At 39.7% G+C, this 13,837-nt stretch overlaps 1 protein-coding gene across 4 annotated transcripts in view; it reads right to left on the reverse strand.

Moving 5' to 3' along the window:
* Nucleotides 1-13,837, reverse strand: part of DHX57 (DExH-box helicase 57) — a 77,998-nt gene that overhangs the window by 40,556 nt on the left and 23,605 nt on the right. For all 4 annotated transcript variants that reach the window (XM_032239367.1, XM_032239364.1, XM_032239366.1 and 1 more), the window contains exons 10-13: nucleotides 13,007-13,140; nucleotides 12,080-12,134; nucleotides 8,129-8,334; nucleotides 2,744-2,860 (exon numbers count right to left, since the gene is read on the reverse strand). In XM_032239367.1, the coding sequence (XP_032095258.1) occupies nucleotides 2,744-2,860; nucleotides 8,129-8,334; nucleotides 12,080-12,134; nucleotides 13,007-13,140 (512 nt within the window). The remainder of the gene's footprint in view (nucleotides 1-2,743; nucleotides 2,861-8,128; nucleotides 8,335-12,079; nucleotides 12,135-13,006; nucleotides 13,141-13,837) is intronic.

Raw genomic sequence — 13,837 nt, forward strand, 5'->3', positions numbered from 1 at the left:
AAAAAAAAAAAAAAAAAAAAAATCATTGAGGAGAAAAGACACCTGCCTGAAAAGGTTTCAAACGCAGACAAAAGTGCCCTCTTCTGGGGGAAAAAAAAAAAATGCCACAAAGGACATTTACTAATAAGTAAGGAAGAAGAGTGAGTACCAGGATTTAAGGCAGGAAGGGACAGGCTTACTCTACTCTTTTGTGCAAATGCAGGGTTCATGAACCCTGTCTATAAAGCTAACCCCTAGCCTTGAAAAGAAAGAAGAAACACCAGCTGCCAGTCTTCTGGTTGTACAAGAAAGGCTGGCCAGTGGGAACCCCTTTCCTGGACTGGTTCCATCAGTGCTTTGTCTCTGGAATCAGGAAGTACCTTGCCAAAGTTCTTTTCATACTGGACAGTGCCCCTGGCCACCCAGAACGCCATGAGTTCAACATCGAAGACACTAGAGATCTACCTACTTGCCCCAAAACACATTTAGCCTCTGTATTAGGGGTTCATAAGGACCTTTAAGGCCCATTATACAGTGTACTCTATGGAAAGGACTATCAATGCTATGAAAGAGAATTCTGATAGAGAGAACATCATGAATATCTGGAAGGATTCTTCCATTGAAGATGCCACGGTTGTCACAGAAAACATATGAAAGCCATCAAGCCTAAAACAATAAACTCCTGCTGGACAAAGCTGTGTGTCCAGATGTGCATGACTTCACAGGATTTATAAGGCAATTGAGAAAATCATAAAAGAGACTATGGATATGAAATAATGGTGGGGAGATGGTGGCAGTGGTGAAGGATTTCAAGATCTTGGATCCTGGAGAAATTCAAGAGCTAGCAAACACCACACCAGAGGAATTAACAGAAGACTTGATGGAGATGAGTGCTTCCAAAATAGTGCCGGACGATGAAGAAGCAGATGTAAAAGAAGCAGCAGTGCCAGAAAACAAATTGACATTAGACAATCTGGCAGAATGATTCAAGATTGCTTTTAACTTCTATTATGACATGGACCATTCTATGATGGGGCACTGAAACCAAAGCAAACAGTGGAAGATTTGGTACTATACAGAAACATTTTTAGAGAAATGAAAGAGCAAAGTAAGACAGAAATTACAATGTTTCCTTAATGTTGCAATGAAAGTGCCTGCCTCTTCTGCCTCCCCTTCCACTTCTTCCACTTCTGCCACCCATGAGACAGCAAGAGGAATCCCTCCTCTTCCTCCTCCTCAGTCTACTCAATGCAAAGGCGACAAAGATGAAGACCTTTATGATAATCTGCTTCCACTTAATAAATAGTAAATATATTTTCTCTTCCTTATGACTTTTTAAATAACATTTTCTTTTCTTTTTTTTTTTTGGGACGGAGTTTCGCTCTTGTTACCCAGGCTGGAGTGCAATGGTGCGATCGACTCACTGCAACCTCCGCCTCCTGGGTTCAGGCAATTCTCCTGCCTCAGCCTCCTGAGTAGCTGGGATTACAGGCACGCGCCACCATGCCCAGCTAATGTTTTGTATTTTTAGTAGAGACGGGGTTTCACCGTGTTGACCAGGATGGTCTCGATCTCTTGACCTCGTGATCCACCCGCCTCGGCCTCCCAAAGTGCTGGGATTACAGGCTTGAGCCACCGCGCCCGGCCAACATTTTATTTTCTTTAGCTTACTTTATTGTAAGAATACAGTAAGGTACACCAGGTACCGTGGCTCATGCCTGTAATCCCAGCACTTTGGGAAGCTGAGGCGGGTGGATCACCTGAGGTCAGGATTTCAAGACCAGACTGGCCAACATGGTGAAACCCTGTCTCTAAAAATACAAAAATTAGCCAGGCATGGAGGCGCACACCTGTAGTCCCAGATACTCAGGAAGCTTAGGCCAGAGGACTGCTTGAACCCAGGAGGCAGAGGTTGCAGTGAGCTGACATCATGTCACTGCACTCCAGCCTGGGCAACAGAGTGAGACCCTGTCTCAAAACAAACAAACAAACAAACAAACAAACAAAAACCCCAAAACCAAACCAAACTAAACCAAACCAAAAAGAATACACTATGTAATACATATAACATACAAAACGTGATGTGTGTTTTTTTGAGACACGGCCTTGCTCTGTTGCCTAAGCTGGAGTGCAGTGGTGCCATCATGGCTCATGGCAGCCTCAGGTTCAAGCAATCCTCCCACTCCCACCCCCCCCAAGTAGGTGAGACTACAGGTGTGTGGCACCACACTGACTAATTTTTGCATTTTTTTGTAGAGATGTGGTTTTACTATGTCTCCCAGGCTGATCTTGATCTTGATCCTGGGCTCAAATGATTCACCTGCCTCAGCTTCTCAAAGTGCTGGGATTACAAGGGTGAGCTACCATGTCTGGACTATATTATTATAATTATAATGCCATCAGTATTAGGGGCAGTATCTACTGGGCCTTAACTATATGTCAGGTACTGTGCTAAGTGCCTTACATATGGTTTCTTTTAATCCCCAAAATAGTTTTAAGTAACAGGATTTATTATGGTCTTCATTTTACAACAAGGAAATTGAAACATAAAAAAGATAAGGACTTTATTCAAGGTTCCAAGACTCCTGGATAGCAGAGCTGGGAAGTTTATCAGACTGCAAAGCCTGTGCTCTTAATCCCACTGCCCTCTAGGCTGTGTGCAAAGTTTGCATGTAATTCAAACACTCATGGGTGGACTCCCATTTAGCCAAGGACTGAGTGTTTCATTTGTGGATCATCCAGGCTTTAATAAAGAAGCAGTTACCTGGAGGGTAGGAGTGCTTTCCGTCCACAATCCATTCTAATAAAGCCTCTATTAATTCAAGATTCACCTTTTCAAAATCCATGATGGACATTGTTTTGATGACTGACTTGCTAACCCCTGAAAAAAAGGTAAAAATGAGAAGGATATTTATACCTTGTTGAAGACAATATGCCTGTGAATTAGGTGAGTGTTGGTTTAATAGTACAGATATTAACATTTAATGTACTGAAATGAACTTTTTTTCTTTTATTTATTTATTTAGAGATAGGTTCTTGCTCTGTCACCCAGGCTGGAATGCAGGGGTGGTGTGATCATAGTTCACTTGAGCCTCGACTTCCCAGGCTCAAGTGATCCTCCCATCTCAGCCTCTTGAGTAGCTGGGACTGCAGGTATGCACCATCCTGCCTGGCTAATTTTATTTTTTGTAGACATGGGGTCTTGCTGTGTTGCCCAGGCTGGTCTTGAACTCCCGGACTAAGGCAATCCTCCTGCCTCGGCCTCCCAAAGTGGTGGGTTTATAGCCACTACACCCAGGCCACTTTTTTCTTTTAGTTTCCCAGAAAATCCAGCCTCATTAGAAGTAATTTTTGCTTCAACAAGGACCCAAAGAGCAGGTGCCTGCCCCTGTTGGAAAGACCCAGATGGGCCAGTTTTTCCCTCTCCTCTTTCCTTCCCCTCTTTTACCCTTCAAATATCTATTGAAAGCTTAAGTTCTGGAAACAAAATTCAAAGTCAAATACATTTTAGAAACTCCTTCTAGATTCAGTTGACTCATGAATGAGATATGCTGTAAGCCCAGGTAACACTAACCTATGGCAACAATGGACAGAGACCACAGCTTTCACCAGCATTTTTATAACAATGACTCACTTAAACTTTAGGTTCCTTTGAGAAAATGATAAGTGATGGATCTTCCCTGAAAAATAAATGTGATTGTAATGGCTTCACCAACACACGTGGAATCTATTCATACACCCTCACAAGCTCTTCTGTCACAATCTTCTAATCTATCTGTGGCCTGGTAAATAATATAGTTCTTTAGGATGTACTACAAACCTCAGCTCTTTTACTTATTTTTAAAATTTATTTATTTATTTTTTAGACAGAGTCTTCCTCTATAGCCCCGGCTGGAGTGCAGTGGCGTGATCTTGGCTCAATGCAACCTCTGCCTGCCGGGTTTAAGGGGTTTTCCTGCCTCAGCCTCCTGAGTACTGGGATGACAGGTGCACATCACCACGTCCCGCTAATTTTTTTATTTTTAGTAGAGACGGGGTTTCATCATGTTGGTCAGGCTGGTCTCAAACTCCTGACCCTTGTGTTCCACCTGCCTCGGCCTCTCAAAGTGTTGGGATTACAGGTATAAGCCACCACGGCCAGTTACCTCAGCTCTTTTAAAAGCAAATAGTATATTGTTGGGGTGACTAACTCTTCCAAGACTGCTGCCCTTTCTTCTCAGGCCCTCCTAATGACCTGTCACCCTAACTACAGTCTAAATGGAACAAAATAACTATAGTTGGTATCAAGGAAGCGAAACTTCTTACATGGTGGTGAGAAATTTGAAGAGGGACAAAAACAGTTTCGGCCAGGTGTGGTGACTCATGCCTGTAAGCCCAGCGCTTTGGGAGGCCGAGGCAGGTGGATCACCTGAGGTTAAAAGTTCAAAACCAGCCTAACAATATGGTCAAACCCCATCTCTACTAAAAATACACACACACACAAAATTAGCCAGACATGGTGGCGGCAGCCTGTAATCCCAGCTACTAGGGAGGCTGAGGCAGGAAAATCACTTGAACTCAGGAGGTGGAGGTTGCGTGGGCCGAGATTGTGCCACTGAACTCCAACTGGACAACAGAGCGAGTCTCCGTCTCAAAAAAAAGAAGCATTTGTGAAACAATATTGTTTTGGTGGAATGAACGCCATGTTGGTCAAAAATGGAAAAAAGGGTCCGGGTGCATGGCCCAAGGGCCAAGATTGCAGTAAGCTGAAATCGAGCCACTGCTCTCCAGCCTGGGCAACAAGAGCAAAATCCTGTCTCAAAAAAAAAAAAAAAGGGAAGGTGGAGCAGGAAATCACTTTTCTTTGCCAATATTCCAAAAAACCAGTCGTTTCAAAAAGGAGAAAGGATCAACTAATCAAAAAAAAAAAAAAAAAGAAAATTGAACATAGTTTTGTTTCTGTAAATTATTATTACTTAAAACAGGGTCTCACTCTTTTGCTTGAGCTGGAGTGCAGTGGCATGATCATGGCTCACTGCAGCCTTGGCCCTTGGGGTTTAAACAATCTTTCACTTCAGCCTCCCAAGTAGCAGGGACTACAGGTGCACACCACCACACCAACTAATTTTTAATTTTTTTTTAGAGACAAGGCAGCTCCATGATGCCCAGGCTGGTCTTAAACTCTGGGGCTCAAGCAATCCTCCAGCCTCAGCCTCCCAAAGTGCTGGTATTATAGGCATGAGGCACTGTGCCCAGCCAAATCAATAATATATTTAAAATAACAGATTATTAATTTTTTCAAAGAAAAACTAGAAAATGCCTTAAAAATTGAGATAGGAAACATCATTTAATTTTCTGAAAGGTGAAAGAGAACACTGAGATCTCCAAGAGTGCGAGTTTTTTTTTTTTTTTTTGAGATGGAGTCTTGCTCTGTTGCCCAGGCTAGAGGGCAGTGGTGCAATCTCTGCTCATTGCAGCCTCTGCCTCCTGGTTTCAAGTGATTCTCATTGCCTCAACCTCCCAAGTAGTTGGGACTAAAGGCGTGAGCCACCATGACTGGCTAATTTTTGTAAGGACTTTTTTAAAAAAGAAATACAACAAAACAGGGAGCCAGAAGCTCAGAAAAGCTAAGCAATCAACCCAGTATCATACAGAAGCTGGTGGCAGAGTCACGTTTCCTGACCTCAACTCCTCCATTCTCCTTCCTTAGAAAGGAGGTCCCAAAGGTACTTTCTGAACTTTAGTAACCTTTGTGCTTAAAATTAGAAAGTCACGGATTAGATTCAGTGATAATTTTAAAAGAAAACTCCAAAAATTTCAAAGAGAAACCAAAGGGATTTTCTTTTTTTTTGAGACAGGGTCTCACTCTGTTGGGGTTGGAGTACACTGGTGCTATCATAGCTCACTGCAACCTTGAACCCCTTTGCTCAAGCAATCCTCCAGCCTCAGCCTCTTAAGTAGCTGGGACTACAGGTGCCAACCACCACACCTGGATAATTTAAAAAAACATTTGTAGTAGAGACAAGGTCTTGATATTTGCCCACGCTGGCCTTGAACTCCTGGGCTCATGTGATCCTCCTGCCTCAGCCTCCCGAAGTGTTGGGATTATAGGTGTGAGCCACTGTGCCCAGCTGGAAAGGAATTTTCTTGTTCCACAGTTTAATAGAATAAGGAAATGGGAATTATCAGTTAGTATGATGTATAAATAAAGCACAAATTTTTGAGTCAGACATATTTTAATTAGAATCACAGATCTGTACTTACTAGCTGGGCACTATCCTTGTGGGTTTGTATTATATTCCTCTAAATGACTCCACTTTATAGATAAGGAAACTGAGGCACAGAGAGGATAAAGAACTTGCTCAAGATCATTAGCTGGTTTTATGAGAGCCTTGGGAGTTGAACCTAGGTCTATAAAATACAGTCCATTCTCTTAGCTTTACATCTCAGAATATTAGGAAGATGAAATAAAATATTTGGGAATTATGCTTATCTTCCTAAACAACAGAACAATGGCTAATGTCTTAATTCCTTGGTGATTACCATTCCCCATCCAGGAATGGGAACTATCTTTGGTAGATAGAGAAAAAGGAAAATTCACTTGCTTCTTATCCTACAGAAGCAGTAACAGGGGTTGGAAGCTCTTACGAGATATAAACACACTTTTTTTGGGAAGAACTAAGAGGAACAGGGGTGACGGTCTAGGGAAAAGGAGAAAGAAGGGCAGCTGAGACCTGCTTCTAGTCCAGGCTTCAAGGAAGAAGGCAAAAGTAGTAATCCTGGGTTTCTATGGGTTTAGTTTAGCTCATATGGATAGAAAACCACATAGAAACAAAGAGTAGCTGGCTAGAGTCTGGCAGGAGGAAGTATCTAACAACAAACATAAAAAGCTCAGCACAGGGTAGGCCTCAAAAGATGTTATTTTAAAAGCCCAAGAATAATGCTAAAACTAGTGGGACATTAAAGGATTTTAAAATAATCTCAAATATCACTTCACAAGTGACTTATTAACTACAAAAGAAATAGCAATTACCCAGGGGAGAAACCTAGCAAACATTATCTTTTCCAAGTGAGCAAGTTAACATTGCCAATAATGGGACAAGCCAACACCGTGGGCCCAGGTGCCTTTTGATATGATGCATCAAGAAATCAAGATTGTTTTTGTGGTGCTCCAGCCAAAAATATATAACCTAAATTTAATTATGGGGGAACATCAAACCCAAATGGATGGACATTGTACAAAATAATCTTTAAAAATGTCAAGGTCACTAAAAGACAAAGGGTGAGGAGCTGTTCTAGATCAAAGGAGACTAAGAACACATGACTGAATGTAATATATGATCCATGATAGGATCCTGAATCAGGAAAAAATAGCAAAAATAAATATTGTTAAGATAATTATTCAAATCTGAGTATACATTGTGAATTAAATAATTGTATCAAAGTTAAATGTTTTCATTTTGATCACTGTACTATGGTTATATAAGAGAATGTCCTTGTTTTTAGGAAAGACATACTAAAGTATTAAGGGTAAAAGGGTATCATATCTGCAACTTACTCTCAGGAGATTCAGGAAAAAAAAAAAAAAATACATGCACCCAGAGCAAATGGTAAAGCCAAAAATGAAGCAAAACATTAACAACTGGTGAACTGGGGTAAAGGATATATGAGAGTTCATTGTTTAGTCTTGCAAACTTTGCTGTAAATTTGAAATTACATCAAAATAAAAAGCTACAAAATGCACAAGAATATAACTTATATTTTACTATCTCATAATTTTTCTTTAATGAGCACATATTTCTTTTATAATTAGAAAAAAAACCATTGGCAAATATAGTAACAATTGTATTCTAAATATGTATCTGAACCATTTTTCTGTCTTTTTTTTTTTTTAAAGTAGAGACGGTGTTTCTCCATGTTGGTCAGGCTGGTCTTGAACTCCTGACCTCAGGTGATCTGCCCACCTCAGCCTCCCAAAGTGCTGGGATTACAGGCGTGAGCCACCACGCCCAGCCTCTGAATGGTTTTTCTAAGTTTAAGTTTGCTCTGATGAATTAAAGGCAATGTAACTATGAAACAAGTGTCATACTTTTCTTCTTCCAAATCATGGTAGGAAAGAGTATTAGAAATCTTTGGCATAATTATAATATTCCCCCAGGAGGCATGTTACCTCTATAGCGGGCCAGGAGCTGCTTAAAATCTAACTGTTGATCTGGCACTGCATCTTTGACAGAATCCTGATCCTGGAGGTGAAGGGAGAGCCTCAGGTCTTCTTCCACTTCTTCAAATGCAGTTCTGTTCCGCCTTGCTTTAAGCTTTTCCTTTGAAATCTGTTTCATGGACCGCATATATGGGCTCCCATCCTGCAATACATACCTGAGAAAGACAAAGGAATGTGGTTGTGTATATGTGGTTCTATTGGTGGGGAGCGAAAGAATTCACCTATTTAATGTGCTCATTCAGCGAAATGTCACTGTTTCTGCCCAATTCATGTGCCATCCTTCCACCAATCCAGGATGCTGGCTGTACCCTATTTCTGGTTGGGAACACACTGCAATGCTTTTAGGTCTGTCTAGGAGACCAGCTAAGAATTTGGAGAAAAGCTCTATCCAGGAATAATGGCATGGACATTCAGAAAACACATTTGAGTTACAGCCTTAGTAACAGCCCTCTTCATTTTTAATTCTTCCATGGCAATCTTATCAATCCTCTTGTTTCAATGATAATTCCCAGGCAGCTGACCCCCCTTTGTTGCCATGAAATTTGGACCCAAGATTCTAGCTATTGGCTGAACATCAACCTAAGACTGTCCTTAAAACATTTCAAAACTCTTATAACTCAGTTTAATATTTGTTAGTGACAATACTCTTAGACATCATGGCAAAGCAGAAAAATGACTAGATTTAAAACCAAAAGCTCTGGATTTGAGTTCTAGGTCTGCCACTAAACCAAACTGCCATGAGACTTCCAGCAAGTCAGTTTCAAAGGGCTTTACTTTCTCATCTTTTGGGAAATTGGCATAGATAAGTGGCTCGATTTTTTTTTTCCTGGACCCTTAAATGTTGCTCAAAGCCCCAAGGTAAGGTAAGGGAATGGGAGCAAAATAAGTAATTGGGGGCTATTCTTTCAGCCTGATCATTCCTGTTTTATCTGTTATTTCTGTATGATTTCCTATAAGATTTCATTTGCATAAAGTGTATTGTAGCTTGTTAAAAAAAAGATTTAGAGGCTGGGTGCAGCGGCTGACTCCTGTTAATCCCAGCACTTTGGGAGGCCGAGGCAGGCGGATCACCTGAGGTCAGGAGTTTGAGACCAGTTTGACAAACATGCAGAAACCCCATCTCTACTAAAAATACAAAATTAGCCAGGCGTGGTGGTGCATGCCTGTAATCCCAGCTACTCAGGAGGCTGAAGCAGGAGAATCGCTTGAACCTGGGAGTTGGAGGTTATGGTGAGCCAAGATCACACTATTGCACTCCAGCCTGGGCAACAAGAGTGAAACTCTGTCTCCAAACAAACAAACAGATTTAAAAACCTATAATCCTATAATCCTGACTTCCTCCAACCTCTTTCTCTCCACTAAATGCCATACACTCTTTTGACATTCACCAGCTTTTGTTTATTGAACATTTACTGAATGTCTATTTTGTACAAGGGACTATGGTGATGGTGGTGGTATAGTACAGAAAAATAAATACACTTTCAAGGAGCTTACAAACTAGTGAGAACAGAACAAAACAACTCACTATTCTGCAAGACAGAAATAAATGTCATTAGACACACAAGAAAAGTACTCTGTGACTTCTAATAAAGAAGTGATTCATTTTTAATAGCAGAAAATAGGAAATTTCATGGAGTCAGCATTCAAGTTGGATGTTAAAGAAAGACTAGAGAAGGAAGTGGGAAAAAGAAATACAGATAGGAATAGTATGGCATATTTGAGAAATAACAAGTAGTCTGACAGTGCTAAGGTTTATGTAGGTAGGAAAATAAAGTAGGAAAGGAAGTTAAATATTGGCTGGGGTCAGATGACATGGGCCTTCAGTGTCCACAAAGTATGAGTGATAGAGAACCAGTGAAAGTTTTAAAGAATAGGAGGAATGTCACCAATTCTATGTTTAAAGATAATTCTAAGCTTGGGTGACATAGCGAGACCTTGTCTCTACTAAAAATACAAAAATTAGCCAGGTATGGTGGCACATACCTGTAGTCTCAGCTACTTGGTGTTCTGAGGTGGCAGGATCACTTGAGCCCTGGAGACCGAGGCTGCAGTGAGCTATGATTGTACTACTGCCCTCAGCCTGGGTAACAAAGTGAGACTGTCTCAAAAAAAAAAAAAAAAAAACCACACACACACACACACACACGTATTATATTTATATATAAAATTCTGAAAGCAGTGAGTTTGAAAAAGAAAAGGCAGGTAAACTAGTTGAAAGATGATTTCCTCAGAAACTCATATGCAGTGGTAGTGGGATAGGGCCCAGAAAATAATAATTCTAATAAGCTCCTTAAGTATTCTTATTGCACACTAAAATTTGAGAGCCACTGGTTTTGGGCTTTTAGCTTGAGAATACAGTACCACTAAATGAATATGGAATTAGGAGGGGGCTTATTAGAGAAGGAAGGAACAGAGAAGGAGAAAAATTCTGACTTGTATTTAAGGTGCCAGATATTAGAGGTGTTTCAATCTAGAGCTCAGAGGTCAGGCATGAAGATACTGATCTGGGAGTTCTTGGCACAGGGATGACAGCTGAAATCACATGAGTCTAAGGGAGAGTTAACAGTGTGAAGAAACAGTGCAAAGAAAATCTTGGGGAATCCTCAAGGGCTTTCAAAGAAGAGAGATCTGTTTATATACAATGGACATTACCATTTTCTATCTAGTACTTAAAATTATTTATACAGACATCTTAACACTCAGGCTATACTGCAAACTCTATGTGTGTAGAATGATAATATAATAATAGCTAACTTCTTTTTTTTTTTTTTGAGACAGAGTTTCACTCTGCTACCCAGGCTGGAGTGCAATGGCACAATCTCAGCTCACTGCAACCTCTCCCTTCTGGATTCAAGTGATTCTCCTGCCTCAGCCACCAGAGTAGCTGATATTACAGGCATGTAGCATCACGCCCAGCTAATTTTTCCATTTTTAATAGAGATGGGGTTTCACCATGTTGGCCAGGCTGGTCTTGAACTCTGACCTGAGGTGATCCACCTGCCCTGGCCTCCCAAAGTACTAGGATTACAAGCATGAGCCACCGCACCTGGCCAGTAATAGCTAACATTTTTAAGAGCATGCACTATGTGCCAGGCACAGTTCTAAGCACTTTGCAAGTATTAATTCATTAATTATTTTATGCTCTCAGCAGAATCAGCAAGTATTAATTCATTGAAATTAAAGTACAGAGAGACTAAGCTACTTGCCAAAGTTATAGTAAGTAGAGGGGTCCAAGCATGGTGGCTCATGACTATAATCCCATCACTTTGGGAGGTAAGGCAGGAGGACTGCTTGAGGTCAGGAGTTTGAGACCAGTGTGGGCAATATGATGACTCCTGTCTCTACAAAACCACTGAAAGAATTAGGCATGGTGGTATGTGTCTGCAGTTTGGCTACTCAGGAGGCTGAAGTAGGAGGACTGCTTGAGTCAAGTGTTTGAGGCTGCAGTGAGCTATGATTACACCACTGTACTCCAGCCTGGGCCACAGAGTAAGATTCTACCTCCAAAAAAAAAAAAAAAAAGTAAGTAGAAGGATTTAAATATTGGCAATCTGTTTGCTGAAAGAGAGAGGAGAACAAAATACTCAAACAGAAAAAATAGAAGAAAGTCCCTTCTTGGCTTTTTGGCTAAGATCAAAGTGTAGAAAAATTAGAAAAAAGACTAACACATGTATTAGTATTCTGGCACACTGAGGGTAAAATATTATTCTGTTTTCAAAGTTTCACTGAATCTTTTTTTTTTTTTTTCAAGAGATGGGGGTCTCAGTATGTTGCCCAACCTGGTCTTGAACTCCTGGCCTCAAAGGATCCTTCCACCTTGGCCTTCCAAAGTGCTGGAATTACAGGCATGAGCCACCATGCCAAGTCCTTTCACTGAATCTTAATTAGTATCTTCCTTACCTTGTCACAGCAATTGCATCTTCCAAAAAAAATTGATCAACAGGAAATGTACGACCTAGAAAAACAAGGAGATAAAATAGAAAAGCCTGAGAACACCCATTTAACCATCATGAAATAGTTTATATATATAATTCTCTTAAAACAAAGCTTGTCACGCTAAGGGTCCTATTTGTTCTGTGGTCTTAAAAGTATCAAGAAGAAAAGTTCTTGGTAACAAATTGGAAAGGGTAGATTTCAGTCAGTAAGACAGTGTATAGGTAGAGAAATGATCATTTCCTAAGACTTTTTTTTTTTAACCTGTTACACCTTTCATACCTGCCCCACTTCTGCCATAGAGGATCTTTAAACATTCAACAATTGTATTCTAGATCAAACACAAAGTTTCTTCCTTAAATTTATTGTCAGCATTCTCTATAATTAAAACAAGCTGCATTATTGTTTATCAGTCAGTACTTCCAAAGAGTCTTTCTGATTGAAGAATAAATCAAAGCTTAGGGTGATAAATTAATTTTACAATGAGACTGTGGAAGCACCAAAAGAAAAAGCAAACTATCCAACTTTACTTTCTCCCAGAGTGGACCAACATCCAGAAATTCAGCAGAATCCAGAAATGAACAAATATACTGTCGCAGGTACAAGTTCCCTCTTGATGACATATTGCCACTATAAACTTTGATGTTAAACATGATGGAATGCTAGTGATGAGTAACCATGACTTTTTTTATAAGTCACCTAAAAAAATTAAAATCTCCCAGCAAGATATGTTATCTCCTTATCAACTACATTATATGGTTATGATTTTATGTTATAAATGAATCACTTCTCTAGAAAGAGGTATAAATATCTACTTATGTCTCAAACTTTAAAATAATTATATTTGCTTTTAAGCATTAGAATTGTACATATTTAATGATGCATTTTAATCACCTGGTATAGTAATAACTGGGCAGGAATTAAAATATTCTGAAAAAAGCTCAGCGTTTAAAGTTGCACTCATTAAAATAACTTGAAGAGTTGGCCTCTGCGATACAATGTCCTTCAAAACTAGCAGCAGGAAGTCACTAGAGAAAATAAAAGAAACACCCGAGGATCAAACAAATTCAACACAAGAAAATTGATAACTTTTACCATATTTTGAGCAAGAAATATATAAGATCTCTGTGAAAAAAAAAAAAAAAAAGAACCATAACATTCATATGTGTCGTGTTCTTGGATGTGAGGCCTTAATATTACAGGTTGAATGTCCTTTATGTGAAATGGTTGGAACCAGAAGTGTTTCAGATTTCAAATTTTCTCAGATTTTGGAATAGTTGCATATACACAGTGAGATATCTTGGGGATGGGGCCTAAATGTAAACATGAAATCCACTTATGTTTCCTATGTACCTTATATACATAGCCTAAAGGTAATTTTATAGAACATTTTGATTAATTTTGCCCATGAAATAAAGTTTGTGTATATTGAACCATCAGAGAGTAAACTCAAAAAGTTTCAGATTTTGGACCATTTCAGATTTCAGATTTTTGGATTAGGGATGCTCAACCTGTATAAAGATACAAATTCTTTCCCAAATAAACCAAATCAAAATCCCAAGAGGATTTATCATCAAATTTTATAATTTTTTTTTTCACTCTTAGCTGGTATAGGGTACAAACTTGATAATTCTACTTCTTTTTTTTTTTTTTTTTTTTTTTTTTTTTTTTACTCATTTTATCCAGGCTGGAATGCAATGGCGCGATCTCGGCTCACTGCAACCT

This window comes from Sapajus apella, unplaced genomic scaffold (assembly GCF_009761245.1).
Source record: "Sapajus apella isolate SASKATOON/1434 unplaced genomic scaffold, GSC_monkey_1.0 scaffold44, whole genome shotgun sequence".
Taxonomy (NCBI): domain Eukaryota; kingdom Metazoa; phylum Chordata; class Mammalia; order Primates; family Cebidae; genus Sapajus; species Sapajus apella.